General features: G+C 37.4%; 2 protein-coding genes across 2 annotated transcripts in view; one reads left to right on the top strand and one right to left on the bottom strand.

Annotated features, from left to right (window-relative positions):
- LOC139442117 (cilia- and flagella-associated protein 61-like) overlaps positions 1-23,740 on the top strand; it is a 95,048-nt gene that overhangs the window by 46,322 nt on the left and 24,986 nt on the right. The window contains exon 25 of the mRNA XM_071222918.1: positions 16,507-16,630. Coding sequence (XP_071079019.1) covers positions 16,507-16,630 — 124 coding nt within the window. The remainder of the gene's footprint in view (positions 1-16,506; positions 16,631-23,740) is intronic.
- Positions 1,551-23,712, bottom strand: LOC139442118 (adenosine receptor A3-like). The gene is made up of 2 exons (XM_071222919.1): positions 23,631-23,712; positions 1,551-3,747 (listed from the first exon to the last, which is right to left on the bottom strand). Exon 2 carries the CDS (start codon positions 2,897-2,899, stop codon positions 1,904-1,906), a length of 996 nt encoding a protein of 331 aa, XP_071079020.1. The 5' UTR covers positions 2,900-3,747; positions 23,631-23,712; the 3' UTR covers positions 1,551-1,903.

Genomic DNA, 23,740 nt, shown 5'->3' with positions numbered 1-23,740 from the left:
GATTATATTTTATCAAGATAATAAAACTGTTTTTTTCTGTAAAATAGTTTCTTTTCAGAGACTAGATGTTTGTCTAGTAGAAGGAGGGAGAAAGATAAAAATATAGACTAAAAGTAGAACAGCTGGCCATGAAGTACTAGAACTAGTAGCGAAGGACTATAAGCTTGTCAGGTTTAACAACTCTTGACCTATACTGAACAACTTCCTGTTGAAGTTAATATAGAAAGGCTGCAGCTATTTCTATGTTTTCACCTCTGGGTAACTGCCTAGAGCCAAGAGTTGGCTGTAAATAAAATTGAATGTTTGCCACTGTAATCACTCATCCTCTAAATGAACCTTGATGCTGTTTGAGAGTCCCCTGCTCCTGTTAAAAGTCATTACACCCCTTTCAATGGTCAAACTTTTCTTTTCCAGAAAGAAAATTTAAACTTTGTATGTTTTTCTTCATGAATAACATGAATGTAACAAATGTTATATTTGGGATAACACTCTCTTAGTAACGTACAGATTGTCATACTTTTTGGGTTGAATCCCGTCCAAAAGTACGAGAATCTGTTCTTTACCCAGAAAGTGTTATCCCAAATATAACATTTGTTACATTTGACCACTTTCTAAATGTCATTGTGTGTTAATAACATAAATATTAATCATAAATAAGAACTCATTCTGTACAGAAAAATATCATAGCTTAAGTTTGTTGGCGAAATAATACTTCAAGAATTATATCCCAGATTGATCATTTTTTCGGTACATTCAAAAGAGTGGTAATTTGATTAGAAGACTGGAGAAAATTAATTGCTGTAGCAGACAATTTAGACAAGCCCCAGTTGATATGACTTCCTATAACATTCAAGCTTCAAGCTGTTACTGACTACATATTGTGCACACTAATTGACTGGTATGCCTTCAGATTAATTTCCTTGTCTGATTGCGTTGTAAGCCTCTAATTAAATCACCCTCACAATAGCTCAATACAGTTATGAATGTCATAAATGAACAAATACCTTTAAGTATGTACATATTTTACATATTTACTTCAGAACGAAATAACTGTACTAAAAGACAATGTGTCAACACATTTATAAATTCTTGTCTATACAAACAAACAAACAAACAAACAAACATAGGACCTGCCCTGTTTGTGAGCAACATTCTATCATATACACATGTTGGTCAGCTTTATCTGAAATTATGCGTTTGTAATATGGTGGAGATATTCCGGGTCACATATTATGCACATTCATTGAAAATGAACAAGACAGGAGGAACATGGGTAGATGACATCATGAATAATTGAAAAGGAAAACGTGTAGTTTCGTGATAGACACAATTTTTTATGGATAACAACTTCTTTAATACTGTAAAAGGCGACGTTTCGGTATAGATCCTTATACCGTTGTCCTTGCTTGACAACGGTATAAGGATCTATACCGAAACGTCGCCTTTTACAGTATTAAAGAAGTTGTTATCCATAAAAAATTGTGTCTATCTTGTCATCCGTCAACTTCTAAGTAATGCCTATCAAACAATTTAGTGTAGTTTCGTTTCGTTTTTTTGTTTTTTAACGCCGCTCTCAGCAATATTCCAGCTATATGACGTCTGCCTGAAAATAATTCCACATTCCAGTGGTTGATATTGTGAGCAAAGATCCACACCATCAGGATACGATGACAAGCTATCAACCAAGCCTGATCGCCCGATCCATTTGGTCTCATTGGTTGGTGGGGACCAATTCTATCCCAGAATCCTCATAGGGAGAGATGTACCTTGTAAGGTTGGAAGGTCTAAATATTCTGTTTATCTTACCTGGCTTTCACCAATATCCTTATAGTTCCTACAAATACAACTGTAGTGACTTAAGTTGATGTTTAGTAATCACAGTATTTGATGTTTGATCACATTTTCAGTACTTTACCATTGTTGACGAAACGGCGCCATTTCTTGTTTCAACATGATCGCGGGTCATGTTCGAATTAATCCCTGAATTTTCATCAGTATTTAACTGACCAGTTCTGGCTCCACAGAAGAAAATTTTCCTGAAGGCGTTCTTGTACTGTGAGTTGCCATGGGCATACAGGAAGGGGTTTAACACAGAGTTAGCATGACTTAACACGATCGCTGCTAGCAGGAAATTGTAAGGGGGCGAACAGGTCATCCCACATATCAATGATAAGGTGTTAGAGATGTGCACCGGCAACCAGCACACAGCGAACAGTCCGATGACCATGGCAAGAGACTTGGCTGCTTTGATTTCCTTCAGGAACTTCTTGTTCTTCTTCTTTCCCTCTGCTGCCACTTCGAGAGAGGCAATCTGCCTCATCTGCCGCTTGACGATGATGAAGATGTAGATGTAGATTAACATGACAATTATCAAGGGCGTTATCACAAATCCAAAAAAATTAAAATACACCATGTATTTCATGTCAATGACGAAAGTGAAACCGCATGTCTGATAGCCAGTTTGTCCCAAATTCCATCCGAACATCGGAACCAGCCCAACGAGGATGGCGAAAATCCATGTCACAGCGAGGGCCATGATGGCACGGGGAACGGTCATCACACGTTGGTACAGGAACGGGTGTTTGATGGCGACAAAGCGTTCAATTGCGACGGCTACAAGTCCAAAAATTGACACTTGGGTGAAAAGAATTATGACAGAGTTTATGAAGACACATGCGTAGAAGTCCATTTGGAGATTGAGAAAACTGAGGGCAGCACAAGGCGCGACTACAATGCCAACAAGAAGGTCGGCCAGCGCCAAACTAGCGATGAAACAGTTGGTAGTCGTCTGTAGCTTGGGTGTCTTGTAGATAGCGACAAGCACGAGGCCATTGCCTACTACAGATACGAGGCCTATGATAGTCTCAAATGTTATGTACAAGATTGCTTGAGCATCCATTGCGTTGTTAATCACTCATTAGTTTCTTGTAATAGCCATTTCCTTCAAAGAGGATACTTTTCACTTCTTGTTAAACTTTCAGGGTAAAGCTACTTCAGTGGTGACAAACATATATTGCAGTATTAGAAACAGCTATCCCTTTTCCAATTTAGGAATCTGTGCCTATATGTAACCATGTGTGCTTAATACATGTATTTGTACATAAAAGTGGAAAGACAAATGTCAATTTCGCCACAGCTGAAATTGACGTGCTAATCCATGATTTGTTACCACATGTGTACACTACACACTCCCAGGTGATCTGCGCTAAGCATCAACATGGCAGTGTTATATGTCCACAGACCACCCTCCTCATTGTCATAATCCCCTACCATCCAATCAAACAACAGGAAATCTTCACTGTGTATGCCCCTCAGTCAGTCAGCCAAGCGATTGACAACATCAAAACAAGCAATTGCTCACTGTCAACAAATGAGTTCACTTTGATTGATTTCAATCTTTAACGAGCCTATTAGAAATATGTTTGATTGGATTTAAAGCTAGCAAACATTCCTATATGTAATGTACCAGTAGTGAGTTGATTTCCTTGGTCAGATAATGGCTTGTCAATTTCAAGTGACTTGGCTAATTGGTCCTTGTCAGAGGAAGTGTTGATGCTGCTTGTGTTTGTTCTTCTCCTCAGGGGTTGTGTGTGCGGCACTTGGTCTCACTGAACAAGAGGTACCAAGGAATATTGGCCACGAGTGTGAAATATCAGTTTGGTGTGGTCAGTGTTTCTCTCTGTTTGGAGTCTTGTCTCTGGCAGTATCAGGAACAGTTGTCCAGCTTGAAGCATGACTGAAGTCCTTCTGAAATACATAGACAGGCATTGTTTAGTTTGCAAAGTGGTACAAGGAACATCTAGTTCTAATCAGTGTGTTAATATTGGGAGTATGAGGATAAACTTTATGTGGTAGATTATTTGTTGTACTTAGGTTTGTGTACATGTTAAGTCAGTGATTTTGTTCATTACTTATCATTTATGTTTTAATGAGTAATATTGGCAATGGATATTATAGATGAATGGTTTCATTAAAAGGAAAGGTTTGTGTTTTTGTCATGCTACCTGCCCTGTGGCAGTTATTTGCGGGTCAAAACATTGTAATTAGTGCCATGCCTGAAACTGAGATATTTTATTAAAGTAATAATCTTACAGTAGATTGATTTACATATAAAATTTAATATAGCAAATAAACAAAATTGTGTTTGAATGTGACTTTAATCTAATTGGTAGGACTGTCAATTATTAGCCAAGCCTTGGACGTGTCCCTTAAACCAAGTAATACAAAATGATCCTTAAGGGTGAAACTTCAGGTGTTGTAAGATTCTGGGGTGGTATTCATAAAAGAACTTAAGTCTGAAAAAAATTTAAGTTTGGCACCTTTTCTGACTAAAGTTTAAGATTTGACTTAAGTCATATTCATTAAGCGACTTAGGCTTAAGTATTACCAATTTCTGGCTTGTACATTTAGTGAAGCTTATTAAAGCTGATAAGTTACTGGGAACACAATAAAGGCCCACTGCTGCATTGTTGAGAACAGTAGGTTGACTTCAGCAAAGGTTTTTGGAGCACTAACATTGTATACATTTTATATTTACATTTTAAAATAGGTAATATAGGTAATAGACCATGGGTAATACAGAATAGTCTGTTTGAAATTTGCAATTATGGATAATCTGCCCCTCCTGAATACTGAGGTAAATTCACATCTATGTGAAATGTGGGGACAGGACATTTAGGCTAGAAGTAGGCATCCACGTAGGCATCCACGTAGGCACCAAGTGTGCTCCCCTTCTGGTTGATCTGTTTCTTTGTGCATATGAATCGGAATTTCTGTTCGGATTGGCATACAAGGTAATTTGGTCAAGAAGTTTAACTAAGCTGCAGGGGCCGTATTTATCAAACAACTTAGTTTTGACTTAAGAAAAAACTTAAGTTTCTGAAAATTGACTCAGCCAAGTCAAAAACTTAAGTTGGTATTCACGAAGCGTCTTAAGTTGTTTGATAAATACGGCCCCAGGCATATCGATGATCTGATATTGTTCAATAATGGTCAAATAACTAATTCCCTTCCTCTGGTTTACCCACCTGTACTAGAAATATAGGCAACCAGTGTGACTGCCTCATCGGTTTCATATTTAGATCTATGCATACAGATTCAAAATGACAAAACAAACTATTCACAAGACTGTATGATACGAGGGATGACTTGAATATCCAATGCAATTCCCTATCTTGACTTGTACCATATGTTCCAATGCTTTTGTCAGGGGAACAATTTACTTGCATTTGCATGTGTTTGTGATGGGTGCCACTGGTGAAGAAGGATATGTTCACCTTTTTGCGAACACCTGATATATCACTGTTTGATAGTGATTCAGAAACATGTGCTAATAAAAAAGTCAGAATCTTAATATGAACTGTGCTTTTAGTAGAAATGTCTTATGATTAGGAAATGTTTTTGTCGCTTTTTTTTAACCACTGTATATGGGCCTAATGTAAATAAAATCCTTTTTACTTTGACTTGACACTGTATATAATTTCCCATCTTTCCCATGTGAATAAACATCATAAATGAGGAATTATGAAAAACATTATTTCCTGTTTGAAATTAAGCATGGAAGTCCTTGTTGTAATCAGTATGTTAAAACTTTAAACTTTGTTGCTCAGGGGTCTCTAATTTCAAATAATATTACAGTATACCCTAAGAACCCCAAAATTTCATTGATTGTTAGGGGGTCCAATGTCTCATGCCTAACATTAGCGTCAATCCACTGTCAATTGGTCAGACGGCCATTCCAGTCTCCACTTCCTGGTAAAGATCTGGGTGTGTACCTGACCTGTCAATGGGGAAGCAAGTATATGAGCTCTGCATATGCTGATATTACCATATCAGGACTATTGGAAGCGCACGTCCTCTACTGACTTAGGATTTCACCGCAGCACTCATGCAAAGCTTAACACTGTCCCGGATAGACCACTGCACCAGTTTGCTTCCAAACATCTTACAAGAGCTTATCAGTCGCCTTCAGCAGATACAAAATACTGCTGCATGTATTGTAACTAACGCACCAAGTTTGCCAATATATCTCTTGTATTAAAAAGTCTCATTGAGTTTACCTATCAGAGCATGAGTGGACTTCAAGATCATGTCGCTCACCTACCAACTCATTCTCAGTTGTTTCTCGAAAAACCTCCCATGGTTTTACATGAGATATAATTATATACAATTTTCAATACATACAAAATGGCAGCATTTACAGATATAATGAAAATAGAATAAGTAGATACTAATTAATTTTAGCTACTTCTTGTATTATACCGATGATTATGGAATTTAAAGAGACTTTAGATCTCTTACACTGTTAGTGGTCAAAGGTTTCTTAAATTGAAACTAATTTGGAAATTGAAGATATTTTTTATTAAAGAGATCATATCACAGTTGGAAAGAAGCCAAACACCTGAATAAAAGTTTAAACTCATCTCCCACAGCAACTGAATTACAGAGTTGGCATTTGCAGTCTTCCCTGGGAATGTTCAACGGTTTCAATGGGTTATCTATTGGTAGAAGTTACTGAAATATTGATTTTGAGAGTAATAGATATTTTTCAGATGAAGCTTGATTCTTTTGGTATTTGTAATCCTTTAGAGCTTGTTTCAATTGTGGATTTCCAATTTTGTAGAATTGAAATCAATATATATATTTTTTAAACATTGGGGCCAGCCATAGCTTGGAGCATATGGTAGACGGCAGTTATCTTATACATTCTATATAAGTTCTAACCATGGGATTTTCTAAACTTCTTCATTGATAGTAAACGTGTGTTTGTAAAGTATTTGGGATGGTTTAGGATTAACATCAAGAAGCAAGCTTATGACAAAAGGAAAAAACACATTTATAAATGTTAATACCAGGCGGTTCCCAATTCACCTAGCAACATAAAGTTGGGGGTTGCGTTTTTCAATCCATTAGCTAATTTCATTTCTTTTAGATGGACCCTTTTTATATTTAAATTCTCATATTCCCAAATATCGAAAACATATAAATAGGGATGACAACTGCATCAAATGCAGATAAAAGGAAATCTCATGGTAAAGTTCTTATAAGACTTCTTGCGTAGGATGAACACGGAGATTTGACTGCTTGTATAAAACATCAATTCTTGTGTAGTTTTATGCCAAGATAGTTATGTAAATCTATGATTTCGATAGGATCGGTACCAATAGTAAAACATAGTTTTGATTTGTTGCAAAAGATCACAATTTGTGTCTTTGTTAGATTAACATTTAATTTCAATAAAGCATAGTATAGTTTAGCACCATATAAACAGTCTTTTGTATTATTATTATTATCATTGTCATTATCATTGTCATTGTCATTATTATTATTATTATTATTATTATTATTATTATTATTATTATTATTAAACAACTACTTACAGTATCAGTTGCCACCTCATTTGTACATGTAATCCCTAATAATGTTCATGGTCACTGTGGTACACCTTCACAACCAACCTCTGCTCTGACTGACTGGGTTATGGCTGGAGGACCAATGAATATGTGACTTTTAGGAGGTAGCTGGGAGAGTGTCTATAGCTGTGTTGATTTATCTACTTAGTGTTAATTGCCTTCAGCAACTGTCCCCTCACAGGTCCATATGGTTCCCTCCCTTACCTCGTTAGTGTTGTGTTGTCAGCCATCTTAACTGGATTTGTGACTCTTCATTGTTAAAGTGTTTGTACAAATTATTACATTACCCATGGGTGACATGGTGACTGATTTGGTGAGACAATACCATCTAATCTAATAAGCCTACTGCTAGACTAACACTTAGTCTCTGAAATCTTATATTACACAATATCCTTCTTGACTTGAATATATAAAAATTCCCTATGCTGATTTCAGGAATAGAGCTAGCTTGAGCTGGCTAGACTTGCTTTTGTATGCATTTCTAGATTATTATTTTTTCATAAAATAAATATATTCCACGGTCATGGTGCAGGACTAGCCTACTGCAAACAAATTGTGTTTTTTAAAATTTGCCAACAGGGAATAAAGAAGTGATAAAATCCAAGATGTGTATTTGCCCCGTACAATTAAATGAGGCGTTTCTTTTGAAATGGATGTAATGTATGATTACTAACTCTTCACTCTAAATAGTGATGACATACAATTGCTTGCACTTCATCTAACCATGATCTTTGTAAATACCCTGGCATCCTTAATTAACCAGTGTACGATGGTTCCATGCTGTTATGATGAATACCTTTGTTCCATGCATTCACTGTGATAGTCTCGTTTCGAAAGCAATCTCATTAAAAAGATTATGAAAGTGACAGTCGGAATGTGTTTTCTAATCATGCAACCTCGAAACGTTAACAAGGGGTATTCCAAACGTCAGTTACGGCCCGTACGACAGATTCCGTCAAAATATCATCTATCTCTCGCTTCCGTTGGATAAACATTTGAATGGAGGAGGCGTTGCACAGTATGTGGGAAGCACTGCCATACAATCTCTACCGTATGTTAGACATTCCGGAATGTTCGTTTGTTCATTTTTCAAAATTTTAATCGAGAAGCGTGTCACCATATTTTTCAAGCGTAGGCTGAAATGGAAGTCGCAAGGTTGAAACGAGTGCCGTGAAGTCTCAAGAAAGCTGCTTTATAATTGGCTGATGTTGACTTTTTGTTAGTTGTTTCAGTGGTCGGTCAAAGTTTGCAAAAGGTCCTTCTGACGTGACTCCCGATTTGATGTCCACAGATCTTTATTTAGTGGTAGCGAGAACTAAGATCTGATTTTAATGAGATTTTTTTCGAAAGCTATAATACACTTGATAATCGAGGATGAGCCTGCATTTAAAAAAATATAAGACCAGACACACTTAATTGTTTTCTTACTTTCATGCTAAGAAGCAGGAGTTTAAAGTGTAATTAATGCACATGTGGCCTGGGTTGATTTTAAAATTACCCCAAAATAGTGTTAAAAAACACGTTTTCATTCAACCGAATGATTTTAACATTTAATATATTTTTTTATTTTGCAAAATGCTGTTTCCTCTCATCTCGAACAGGAAAATCAACTTGTCTGGCCTATAAACTTTGGGCAATAAGGCTTTGCAGTTGTAAAATGGTCTCTCTTATCTGTCTGTATCATCACCTTAATGCCCTCACCCCCTGCAGTTCTCCAACCATCCGTGCCACGCCTGGCCCCACAATAAGCCATACCATTACTGTTAACTGATCAACAAAGAGTCCTTCAAGGTCCCTCTCATATTTAAAATATGTCTACAAACATACGCATTCAAAATGTGCTATTTCCATGCTATTAATCGACTGAGACTAACACTTATTATCTCAAATGTTTTCATGGATGATAATGCTCTGAAAAAAGCATGTTAAGGTGTTTTAGTTTTTAGTAGTTGTTTGATCACATTTACCAACATAAAAAATAGAAATTAGAGCTGAATATTTGGGGCTGACTTTGTTTCACATTATGTATCATCCCCAGGTTATGGAAGCAATGTAATCTACATGTGCTTGGAGGATGAAACCTCAATTGTTGATGGGACTACTTTAGAGTTGGCAGTTACAAACCTGATCAATACACTGCTTGATGCTCCACTTGACTTCACTGCCACCATTAGTTGCTGTGTACAAAGTAGGGCTGGGATGATAGAATTTACCACCCGGGTACCCGACCCCCTATTACCCGACCCTACCCGGGTGTCAGCTGTTGGTATCAAGTTGGGTACAAAATGTTCAGATGGGATTTGTTTTACCAGAGCCTTGGCAGAAAATATTTAGATATAGTATAAAATGATCGTGCATACACTGAAGTTGACTGTCAAAGCTTTGTCTTCACTCAAACCAATAAATTCAGAGGGATTGTGCGTATTGTCCGAAAGAAATGCAAAAACATTAGCAACTTATTATTATTGTTATTAAACAATATATACCCGTGTTACCCGTCCCAGCCCTAGTACAAAGACTGCAGTTAGTTACAAACCTTTCGTCCACAATTACAATACTAAATACCCAGTAAAAATAAAACTTATTAACTTGGTAATTTAATTTGAAAACTAAACTAATTCTGACCACCAACATTGAATGTTAGGGCAACATTTTTTAAAACCAGCCAATAAGAGGCCGTATAACAATGGCTGTGCCCTCAAAGGGGTTGAAGTCGTGTAAAACTGTTTTTCATCCAAAACTGGCTCTCACAGGAGATATTGCTTTGGTGAGGTCAAGTGGTATCGACATTGTAGATATTGCTGCAATGAATTTGCATCACAATGCTTTGCAGACCATTGTGATGTCATTGGTTACCATGATGTCACAATCAAATGACATCATTAATGGCTCTGCTACTGAAGCTGTTAGCAGTACTTTTTACATTTCAACAGTGCTTAGTACTGTCTACAAACTGAAAAATTTGTAAGAATGATGTTGGATGATAAATAAAATCTCACCCGAGTGTCTTTTGATATCAAATATAAAAACACTCGTTGATAACAGTAGAAAAACTCCTCGGCAAGAATCAGAGTTTTTTCCACTTTTATCAGCTCGTGTTGATATATTTGATATCAAAAGACACTCGGGTGAGATTCTTTATGTGTCCTGAAAGGGCGTCAGAACACTGTGGCATTCAATTTTTTTAAATATCTACCACTGTTGTAATCTTAGAATATTTGTTTATTTTAATTGGCGGCTTAGTTTTTGAACAATTAACAGCAGGTAGAAGGAAGGAGTAAATCCTGCTGGGGCACCATGCAGGTAGCAGAGGAACCAAACGTCCCCCTGGTCCATAGTAAGCAGGCTTAGAAACTAACAGTTTTTGTCCACTAGTCCTTATAATGATAACATATAGCAAAACCCTTAAATTAGGCAACATTCTACTAGTCCTTATGATACCTTTACTATTGGGCAGTTTGGTAAGGACTACAGGACTAGTGCCAATTTCTAACGCTAGTAAGGTGGTCTACTTGCGATCTATTGTTTGAAATTTATATTGTGTTCGTTTATTGTCTGTTCTTAATATTCTTTTAAACAAGGTTAAAAACAGATTGGTGGTTACTCGTTATTTTAATGTCTTTTGATGACAATATAGATGCATTACTTTGTCTAGCCACAATATGGCTGAAAGATTGCTGACATGACTTAAAATGTTTACTCAATGCTCTCACCTGATAACAAATAAAAATGAATCTACTTTCAACATATGTCTCTCTCTGTCTACATCAGTGCAATGTCATTTAATCAATTTCCCCTCTGAAGATCCAGGTATGTACTGGTCTTCAGCAACACATGCTTGTAAATCAGTTGGTCAGGTTGGTGAATTGGTGGATCACCATCATATCACAATTGCCTAGATCGATGATCATGATGTCAATCACTGGATTGTCTGGTCCAGACTTGACTATTTACAGAGCCCCATCATATAGCTGGAATATTGCTGAGTGAGGTGTCAAACAACAGACAGACGGACGTACGGAGGGACGGATGGACAAACAAACAAACAAACAACAGACATACAGACAAATCAGATATTTTACTCCAGGTGGTAATTCTCTGTGTCAGTATTTCAGGACACCCCACAAGAAGATCACATTGCGTGCACCCTGAGCAAATATCTTGATATCAATAAAGCGAAGTCCTTACATATTGTATAGATGTGATGATGTCTACGTTAGTCTTCTGTTATTTTATTGTGACCTTGAAACTTGATAGGTCACAACATGACTTGGCACTTTCCTCATGACATCTATCACAGCAAAGTATAGTCTGATACAAATGCTTCCTGATTATTTATAGATATTTGTATCTGTAGATGAAAGGACCCTACTAAAGTGTCTAATGTTGATTTTTATGAATAAATGATATTGGCATATTTATTTTATTCCTCTCAGAGATTAAAATGTGTCAGAAGTATACCAACAATGTGAAAACTAGTTCAGATTTTTCTGTTTGAGAAAGGAAGTGTATCACCCAGCCTATGAAAACTGGGAGTCTCAATGCATAGTTTTAGAGATTCGGATGCAAGAGCAGAGAGTCCTGCTTGAGTCTATTAGTTTACAATTCTGTTGATGGAAACATGGTGTAATTTAAACATAAACAATTTCTGGTACAGTCCCTTGGATGTTTTTGTAAGAACTGATACTGACTTCAAAAGATATGTTTTGTCAACTAAAATGTGATGTATGTATCAGATAAAAACCATGACAAATATGATTCCTAAGTCATATAAAAGCCAGGAAAATGAATACTCCCTCCCACACCCACCCGTCCACCCATCCCCTCACTCACTCACTCCCTCCCTCACTCCCTCCCTCCCTCCCTCCCTCACTCACTCACTCACTCACTCACTCACTCACTCAGGCAGCACAGTGGTGTAACACCCTGAAGCTCACTGTACAGAGTTATGTGCCTTGTCTTGCCAGGATCCTCACATCATGGGTTCCACTATCAGATTCAAGCCGATTATGGCCTGGGGTAGCACCATTGTCATTTGATTAAGACAACGGGTTATTTCACTCTGAGAAATATACACTTGCTTCGGCTCTTTGAGACCAAAGTGCAGAAAACCATGAAAAATATCAAAGCAGTGTCCAAATCACTCTCACATGACACCTTGTTTATATGACAACTATCAATGTTATGACTCTTGTGACATGTTTAGCAGATGTATGACACACACATCATCACTATCAGCCGATCATCAATGATTACTCAAAGATTAGAGAATTGCTAAAAGGAAATGGCACAAATTGATAGTCCGTTTGCCATCAGTGACATTTACACAATGCCTGTTGTTTTTTCACAGAGAGACTAAGGCTACTGACACCACTCCTATTTCACATTACGAGGATGTAAACACTGTGTAGTGTTGCTAACAATAAATCATGAACTTTATAGCACCCTATTCTCTACCAGTAATTATGTTTCTATTCAAGGTTATGTTCCCACCCAGGGATGTTTTGCAGTGGATTGACAGATCGTCGATAAGCACCTAATCAGTTTCATGATAAAATTAATATCCTAACACAAAATCAGTTGTCGTGTTAATTTTGTGAACATTTTGTGATATCAGTTTCAGTTTTGATTGCAGAAATGTGAGAGATTGTTTTGTCAGTGTGGAAAGATAATGTTGACCTTGCTATAAGTTTTGTAGCATATGAATAAATATGTAGAATAACTGTGTAGAAGTTGGTTCTGTGGCAGAAATATACAATTGCCTAGGGATTCCGGGATAAGCATTTCTAACAGCTAACCTTTTATTGGGGGGCATGGGTGGCCCAGTCGTCTAAGGCGCCACGATTTGCTGTGCAGAGTTGCGTCCCTTTGGCATGACAGAAACGTATGATTTGTGGATTCGAATCCCGGTTCAACCCGATTATGTTTCTAGGTTTTGTCAGCACCATACTCGTGCTCGTGGGTTTCACCGAAGTGGTAAACGTCTGAGACCTGCATCACTTCAGGCTTTCCTCCCACGTTAAGCTGACACACCGTGATATAACTGTAATACTGTTAAAAGTGGCGTTAAACCCAACTCACTCACTCACCTTTTACTGAAATTCTTCTTTCCCTCTAAGGCAACCCATGTCTCAGTACCAGTATTCCAGTACATCTATCATCTCTTTATACATAAGTAAATATTTGTAATTGCCAGTGACTGCGGTCAGGAAGGTGATACTTACAGTATGTGTGACATGTCAATTTCACGTACATTGCAGTGAAAGCTTGATCAACACACCTGTGCTTTACACACTGTCCACACATAAGTAATGTGGTTATGTGAGCTTAATTATCTCCAGTTTCCTGTGTTGATTTCTTGGGTGGTAGTTTATAAAGATTATTTGTTCATGGGAGTATTTGATGGGGTAAGTCAAGGTGTCAGACTCCTTGGTGCTGTTATTAATGGTATGTTGATTCTGTCAATTATGGTGATAGTATATATTGAGTTTTCAGAGAACTTATAATTAGGAGATAAACCATATTGTGTTTTCATTGTAGAGCTAGGTTGTAGATTGAACTGTGCTAAATTGGATTTGGAACCGAACGTGCAGGTTTCAAACATTAATTTTAACGTTGTTAACAGGTCTACAGGTAGGCTATCTCCACAATGAAAACACAGTATGTTTATCTCCATTCTACCATGACTAAATAGAACTTGAACTCTATCGTGTTGGCAAGTATATTGAGTGAAGTGGCATGGGTTGAATCCATACTGTTTTGAATGGGTTGTCGATCTGAATTACGGAATCACTGGCAACAGCCTTTAAACAAAATAGGCTTTAGCAGTTTTTTTTATACCAAAATACTTAACTGGAACATATGACAGGCATCGAAAGCATATAGCACAGCAACTTCGTAAGGTAACATGTTCAACCTGGGAACCCGTGAGGAAAACTTAGCAAGGTTTTGCTCTTCACTGCAGGCCACTAATATGACATCACATCGCTTATTGTGATGCAAAAGATATGACACCACAGTCGTATACATAGAAGTGTCAAATTTCTAGCTCTCTGTTTTCCACAAAACTTGAAATACATTCTATTGTAGATTACTACCTGTTTTCTGCTCAAAATGTATTGCCACACATCCTTTGAATATTGTAGTACCCGCAACTTGCATTTTTTAACCTATATTTGTACATAGAATTATTTTCTAAATGCCTACCAACAATGACTAAAAGAGAAATACTTTTCTGTATCAGCTTCCATGGTGATGCAGCTGTTAATTGGCTGTTTCCATCTGAGGGGTATATATTGAGTTTTCAGAGTAGTTATTATTGGCGATATCCCAATTTGAAAGTAAATGTATGTTTCTTCCAGATTGATGAAATGTAGCCTAAAGTCATGATCACAAAAAATGAACTTCCTGACAGATTAAAAAGAAATGAGTGATCAAAATTAGAATTTATTTAATCGGAAAAACCATTGAGACCCTGCACCTCATTGATGGAAATTAACCACAAGGTCTTTTAGCCCGAACAGTGATTGCTTTTCGCAATACCCCCAAAATGTTTGAAATTCTACTTGCCCTTGGGAAACCTGTAACATTCACAAACCTTGGTCTGGGCTAGAGGGCTAGTGCTAATTTCCATCCCTGACCCTTTGAATTTGCTCCTAAATACAAAGAGTTATGCAGTGCACATAATCAATTTACTGTTACCATGACAGTCTGGGACCTTAGCCACTAGTTCTAAGCCTAGGTCTAGTTAAATTTATTTCAGTCTTAGTAAGCTAAGCAAATTAAACTCCATATATTAACCCTGAAATCTCCTTGCAGTAATGTCATGTTACAAGTTGGGGCTAGTAGAAGCAAATGTTTTTGGCACAGACTTTCATGACATCATTGAGAGCCACATCTTTCTATGACAGCAAAACATAGATGAGAAAGTTGGATAGCTGATGCATCAGTTGGAAGACCAATTCGATGCGTCATTTTGCCCTTTCTTGGGATGGTTCTGGTATACTGCTGACAAGGGGTATGAAACAACTTTCACTCACTAACTCACAGTGATTTGCTTTTGCTCTAGATATTAATCACTGGATTGTCTGGTCCAGTCTCGATTATTTACAGACTGCCATCATATAGCTTTAATATTGCTGAGTGCAGCGTTAAACAACAAACCAACCATCCAACCAATTGTTGCGGTGATTGGGGCTGAATGTAGGGTTTTCGGTCGTATTTAAAGCTTGATTGTCATGCACACAGTGTTAGGTCAATGCTGTGCAATCAGCAATCCTTTGGGCATACGTCATTTTACTTTTTATACATTATCCTGTATGACACAAGTTGATGTTTCCAGCAACTGGTTCAAATGCTATCACATGACTTTTTCAATGTGGAATGGACAAATTTAGTGATGGAAGCATAAATGTTATTGTTTGTTTGTTGTTTAACGCTGCACTCAGCATTATTTTCATCTATATGATGGCGGTCTGTAAATAATCAAGTCTTGACCACACAATCAAGTGATTAACATCATGAGTTTCGATCTATGCAATTGGGATATGATGATATCCATCAACCAAGTCTGGCCACCTGATCATGTTAGTTGCCTCAGTGTGTGGAGCCCATTTCTGGTGTCCCCTGCCGTGATATTGCTGTATTATTGCTAAAAGCGGCGTATAACCATACTCACTCACTAGTTGCCTCTTGTGACAAGCATAGTCGCCTTTTATGGAGACCTATTCTCCATCCGGATCTTCACAGGTCGCATTAAAGTTAACCTAAACTATATAAAGTTGCCATTTGCAACCAACACTGCTTTTTATACCCCCGACAAAATTTCGGGGGTATATAATTATACCAAGGTTCTGTCCGCCACGCTCATTTTTGCACGTGTTAAAAATCTGTTTACATTGCCATTGACCCATCAAAATGCTAGCAAATACAACAAATCTGATCACTGTTACTGCCTACTCACCATTATGACCTATCAGGACTGCTGGCAAGTAGGTGAGCACAGCACTACCTTAATTTCATGTCAGAACATCTCTATGAAGTAAACCCTAAAGGGAAGGATGTTTATTTTGACAAAACATTTTTTTTTTCTCAGCTGGCAGTTGAGATGCTGCGTTTGTTTGACCCCACAGTGGAACCTCAGTCAACTCCTGGAGAAGAACCCCTCAACCTCGTCCCTATCTACCGCAACCCAAAGGTACACGGAGGAATTCTGCCAGGTAAGGTCTCAGTTTAATACCCAAGTGTTTGAAATAAAAAAAACTTGCCAGGCTGCCAGCAGGACCCACAAACTTCAGAAGTTTGCAGGTCCTGGCTTTACTCTTCAGGCCTCATGGGAAAAATTGCAGCTCATTTTGACAAATAAGTAGACAGATTTGAACATGCAAATGAATGGTTTAATCAGTTATTGATATCAATTAATGAACTGCTAACAATTTGGAGCACAAAGATATCTGGCATGTCCCATCACTGTCATCTAGGAGTTCTCTAGCATCAGGAGGATGTGGAAATATACTTAATATGTAATTGAACAAACTGGATCACAAATACATTAAAAAGACATCTTTGAATCTGAATGCAACTCTGTGTGAAACTTGAAAAAAAAGGACAAAATATGATTGCTGTTTGTACTGCCAGGGTTGCCAACCCCCCAAAAGATGTTCAGAAAACATGTGAGTGCAGTTCAGAGATCAAAGGCAACTGAACTAAATATGTCTATTCTGGATCTCAGTTTGCCCAGGGAGTAGAATGTCAGTGGTTCGATACCAAAAGATGTTAAAAGATGGTATTTGTTGTTACCCTGCCTGGAGCTAGGCATTAAGGGGCTAAAACAAGGACTGGTCATCTTCGAGTCACTGTGCTGTGCCTGAGTCGGTCATTCATGTTAAACCTGTGGCATGGTATCTCATTGGGCTAGCACTAAATGATCAACAGTAGTCCAGTCTAGTACAATCAGCCATGTGCATGCATCTTTAATGTAAACAGAAAGACTTCAGTATCTTCCCTCTCAAGTCTCCAAGTGTATCAACATAGAACTTAAATCAAAAGTACTTTTTAGGTGATTATCATTAAAGTTTTGATATGTCAATACTATTCTGTTGATTACCTACAGTGTAAACGGGAAACAACTATACACCCCAAACCCAGCGACCAGGGCTGTCAGTCTTCAAAATTAAGCATGAAAGTCAAGGTCCCATTGTCATAACCCTAGGATGTCTGGAGATTTGAGGTCACTAGATTATAAAACTGTGGCAGCACACCTCAAAGACCAAAGGAATCCCTTGATGCTGGACACTGGTTATACTCGTATATATGACAGCTGATGCCATAAATCACATAGAACAACAAAGAATTTCGCGATTAAACATTGTTCTATCATGACGTCACTTTTGAAGATTCAAATATGTGCTTGCAAACTGATGATGTCAAATATTGGATGATGTCACTTTTTAGAGGGACGTGTCTAGGAAGTTGTTCCCCATAGATGTTGCTGTGCTATGCAGATAAACGCAATGGCCGAATGATTGCTTCCAAAAGTGGGAGAGATATGACAATTGGTAATGGAAGAAAAGGTGCAAATATTCGATGTAAGGATTGTGTGAATATGTGGGAAATACCAAACTTAACAAACCTGTTCATAAATTTGAGTTGTTCGACATTACCAAGGTTGGTCATCATTATTTAATTATGGGTAAATATCATTAAAGCTTGTACATTTTAGTGAGATCCTTAAAGAGGTTGTACATAATATGTTAATAGCTCATATGAGAAATAATCAACTCGGGGTCGTTTGTCATACAAAAAAAACACTGCAGGGAGAATAAACCATGAGGGGCAAGCTGGAGTGGTTTATTCTCCCTGCAGTGTTCAAGTGTCGATAAACAACATCACTCATTGTGTATTTCTTAAATACAACATCTATTATAACTGAAAGCCCCTGTGGCATCCGAGTTGGAATTGGTCCCCAGCAGCCTATGCTGGTTGTTGGAGGCAACCAAATGGGTCAGGTGGTCAGACTCAGTGACTTAGTTCTGCATGTCATATCCCAATAGTCCACGGATCAGTGTTCATGATGTCAGGTACTGTATTGTGTAGTCCAGACTGAGAGTGAGAGCATACAAACATACAAATCATGCCTTGTGTAAAATATATATGCAATGCTAAGGTTAAGTTACTCAATAATCGGACACCCAATAATGATTGTTCGGTGATAAACAGATTGATAAGGACAATCACTGGCTAAGCTTTCTGTACATACTTGAGCACAACAAGCTGTGTGGTATGTAGGAATAATATCACATGGCGCTGAAGGACAACCATCGCAATATCCTCGGGGACAAGACATACATGGATATTTCTGGAAGTACTGTCCAGGAGAGACGACTGGTAGCATGAAAGTTCAGAGGTCTTTCTGTAGCCAGGAGCAGAGAATCACAGTTAGACTGTTATTTTGTTGATATAGGATGTGATGAGAGTAATGACTCTCCTATTTTGGTGTGTGTGTTCCATGCTTCTTAAGGCCACATGGAAAGGTTTTATTTTATTGCAACAACATAATCCTTTTGACATGCTTATTGACACATTGGGCTTCTGAAAAATGTCTAAATGGACTCTCATATTTGTGTAATAATTTGCAATGTCTGTATGTTCTGAAGTATCCAGATGCCCTATCATTGTATAAGGCTTAACAATGCCTGTATGTTCAGAAGTATCCAGATGCCCTATTATTGTATAAGGCTTAACAATGCCTGTAGGTACAGAAGTATATCCAGATGCCCTATCATTGTATAAGGCTTAACAATGCCTGTATGTTCAGAAGTATCCCGATGCCCTATTATTGTATAAGGCTTAACAATGCCTGTAGGTAAAGAAGTATCCCGATGCCCTATCATTGTATAAGGCTTAACAATGCCTGTAGGTACAGAAGTATCCAGATGCCCTATCATTGTATAAGGCTTAACAATGTCTGTATGTTCTGAAGTATCCAGATGCCCTATCATTGTATAAGGCTTAACAATGCCTGTAGGTACAGAAGTATCCAGATGCCCTATCATTGTATAAGGCTTAACAATGCCTGTAGGTACAGAAGTATCCCGATGCCCTATCATTGTATAAGGCTTAACAATGTCTGTAGGTACAGAAGTATCCAGATGCCCTATCATTGTATAAGGCTTAACAATGCCTGTAGGTACAGAAGTATCCCGATGCCCTATCATTGTATAAGGCTTAACAATGTCTGTAGGTACAGAAGTATCCAGATGCCCTATCATTGTATAAGGCTTAACAATGCCTGTAGGTACAGAAGTATCCCGATGCCCTATCATTGTATAAGGCTTAACAATGTCTGTAGGTACAGAAGTATCCAGATGCCCTATCATTGTATAAGGCTTAACAATGCCTGTAAGTTCAGAAGTATCCAGATGCCCTATCATTGTATAAGGAGTTGCTATTGCTGTTGTCATAGAACTATCTAAATGCTCTATGACATTTGTATGTTTGTATAATGACTTGAAATGCTGTAGGTCTAAAAAACATTTAAACATCTTATCTTTGTAGTCTACCTAGCTTCTGAGACTGAAAATAGCCACCATTGTAGTCCTCGAATAAGTAGCATTTTGAATGACAATGTTGTTGAAGGATTTTAACAAATCACTGAACTGACCCACTCAAACCAACTACCCGTTAACAAAACAAACTTCTTACAAAGCCCAAAGTCATATTATTTACATCACCGCAACAAATGACTGCTTTGTTATTCCATATGTAAACTGAGCATTGCTGAATTTATTTGTCAGTACAGGTCAACCTGATCTGATGCGTGCCCTTAAGAGGGTTGGAATTATACATGTACATAGATAAATGGAATCGAGACGACATGGATAATATTGTTGCTTCATAGATTCAGTTGTCACAAGGGAGTAATGCAACTTTACTGAGAGTCTGGAAAAATCAATGTTAACTCTCTGTGCTTGAATTGTAAGTGTCCATGGTTCTCACGTGTGTCTTAGCAACAGCAAGCAACAGCCATTTTCTGAAAGTCCGTAATAAAAACGTCTTGGGTTCTTCGCTCTTTTATGGAATAATTTTCCAGGAAATCAATTTAATTAATGCACTTATTGATGCAACATGCATGTAGGGGCATATATGAGATAGCTACCCGCTTACACAAAGAACAAAGAACAACAATGCCTGGTTTATTTCACGATGAAACATTGTACTATCAAGACGTCATTTCTGGAGATTTTAACATACGCTCGCAACTTGATAACGTTGTTAATTGGACAACGTTATTTTTGAGAGGGAAGTATGTAAAGAGTTGTTCCCCATAGATGTAGCTGGGCAAGGTTGATAAACGCAGTGGCCGAACAATCGCACCCAAAAGTGGGAGAGATATGACAATTGGTATTGGGAGAAAAGGTACAGATAATCGACGTGAAAATTGTGAGAAAATGTGGGAAATACCAAACTCACACCCCCTTTTCATAAATGGACTTGTCCAACATTGCCGAAGTCGAATTGTATTCAGGAAGTCATCATTACTTAAATACGGGTAAATATATGTAAAGCTTCTACATATTTTATCAAAATCCTAAAAGAGGCTGTACATAATGTTGATATCTCATATAAGAAATAATCGACTCATGGTCATTGTTTATTGGACAATAATTTATTAAACATATTTAATTGTTCAAAAAGGCAAAGGGATTGGGCACAATTGTACAAGAATGGTTTATTCTCCCTAACAAACCCACGTATTGTTTATTTATAAATAAAGGCTTCATTTGCATTAAATTATTTCAGCTTTTCATTCAAATTGTCATACTCTGCCACCATGTCAAAGTGTCACTTAATTGACATCATTTCTAGAGTTAGTTTAAGGATTCTGAGAGGACTGTGAGTGGCAAGACTATGGGTGGTAGGGCAGGACGTGCTTATCTTTCTTGCAAACACCTGGTGTCATCACTGAATTTCAGAGATTTTCATATAATTTTCACTCCTATTTTGCCTTCTATAACCAATGGCAGATCATCAAGACTGATTATTCTCAGGCCTTGATATTTTATAATTTAATAGATAAGCTTATAAGAAAGTTGCATACTATCATTGTCATAATAAAACTACTTGTGAATAATATATAACATAGAAAGTCATCATAAACCAGAAGTTTGCTTGCTCAGTTTTGAATTTTTAAGTTAGTTGGGGTAGATAGTGAATGGAATCAGCAATGTTTGTCTTTGATTCTCTACCAGGTATTCATAAATGTAGAAAAATAGGTGTGGTAAACAAATAAACTTTCAGTATTTTAGATGTTTAGGTAAATGTTTACATAAATGATTAGACTGGCATATTCTTCAACATGTACAGTCCCTGGCTTTCATTTCCCAGAAGGTTGCTGTATGTGAAGTTCTATCCTACTCACTCACTCATCGTTTGGAGTGTTTTCTTCACAACATTGCCTGCAGGGAATATATAAATCGGAATATAGTTGTGTGTGACATTTGTCAACTCTGATCACTGAACTCTCTTGGTTAAACTTGTACAGAACATCTAATTCTAGTATGATGATCCATCTGAAAAGCCATCAGTTCTAAAAATTGGGATAGTGTTCTGAATTCTAACACAAATCCCCAGCAGCAGTTGTACCCAAGTAGTACAAGTGAAAACATCATGACCCAAGGACTATTTAGTAATGTACTTCTGTCACCAAAATAAAGAATGAAAAAGACACAGAACTGTGCCACATTCAAGAACCTTCATTGATTAACGATGTGAATTAAGCACACAGCCTCATCAGGTCTATAAATGGGGAATCCGGTTCTCAATTCTACTACATTCACGATTAACCAGAGGCTGTTGTATTCAAGTAGTACAAGAAAAACATCAAGGCCTAAGGCGAGACTTTTCGAAACAATTGTTTTTAGGATTCTGCTAATCCTAGAAATAGGACCATTGGGTTGAAAATAAACATGCAAAGCATTATTTTGTTTTGTCTCAATGGAAACTTATGTGGTCACCACAAAAATATTTCTGCCGAAAATAGCCTTAAACTGCATAACAAAAGGTTACAATTGGATACACTGCTAGCATAAACACTACCTGCATGGCAACACATTAGGTAACGTCATGAAGAGCAAGAAATGAAAAAAGTACAAATATTAATCTAAAATATCATTTTTCTTCTTTATATTTTTCAGAATAGTTTTCGCAAGGAAACCATGAAAGACAAAAATCTAGCCTAAGTTGTACATATTTGTACAGAATCCAACCAAAATAGATGGGACACAGTTGGTAACCAGGGATCTTTTTTAAAAAAAGAATTGGTTACTGAAAATTCTGGAGAAAAATAGTTTTACGTTTTGCAAAAAAAATCACTTTTGTTCATAAAATATGCAGCATGCTCTGAAACACATCGTGTTATGCCCACAAATAAAATTGTTTGTCTCCTTTCAGAGAAAATATTTGGAAGCAGTAGTTGAAGAAATGTCTAACAAAAATCCTAGGCCCACTTCAGGATATTGAATGTCAGGCCCTAGAATCAGTCATCAAATACAATATGTACAATTTGTTTGTGTATTTTCAAAATACTTCAGTGCAAGGTATTGGCTTTTAAAATGGCTTGAACATTTCAATTTCTTATTCTGAATCCAGAAACGTCTGAATGGCTGCGTGTTCTGTCCTGCATAGCTTCAAAGAATAGTGAACAATTGAAATATATGTTAGATGTTCAGTAAAAAGTATTATCCAAAATTGATTCATACTTTCAATCAATCATTGCTTTAGTATAGAGTAGCAGATCAATCATTGGTATGTCACAAGTATTAACACTGCTAACAATCGACTACTTACTTGGGGATGACAATTGTCTCACTAGGCAAGCCATGCACACATAATTTTCTCACATGTTAACAAACTTGCTTGATATAAACTCAGCTAATGGTTAGATGTAAATGTACACAGACATTAAGTCCCTGAAATGCAAATATTTTAAGAACTTTTTTCTGTTAAATTGCTTTAAAAATATAATAGAAAGAAATCGAAGATTAAAAAACCTAGACTTGTCTAAGTAATGAAGTCTTGCTACAAAGTTCTGAGATGTTTTAGTTGCAGGGTCTGTATGAGTGAAGGATGTAAGGGTGACACTCAAATATCAGGACACTAGCTCTACAGGGTTGATGATGTCAAGGAATTGTAAAATGTGAAGAAAATGGGTCACACAACCTTGCATGGATGCTGACAAATACCGGGGTACATCACTGACCACATCAGTTGCGACAGGGGAGGTGTCCAAGAGTCCTCGGTGACACCGGGCTGTGTCCTATGTGCAGCAC

This window comes from Haliotis cracherodii, unplaced genomic scaffold (assembly GCF_022045235.1).
Source record: "Haliotis cracherodii isolate W230 unplaced genomic scaffold, xgHalCrac1.p SCAF_5, whole genome shotgun sequence".
Classification (NCBI taxonomy): Eukaryota; Metazoa; Mollusca; class Gastropoda; order Lepetellida; family Haliotidae; genus Haliotis; species Haliotis cracherodii.
Note: the sequence above shows the minus strand (reverse complement) of the source record. Positions and strands in the feature narration are given on the sequence as shown.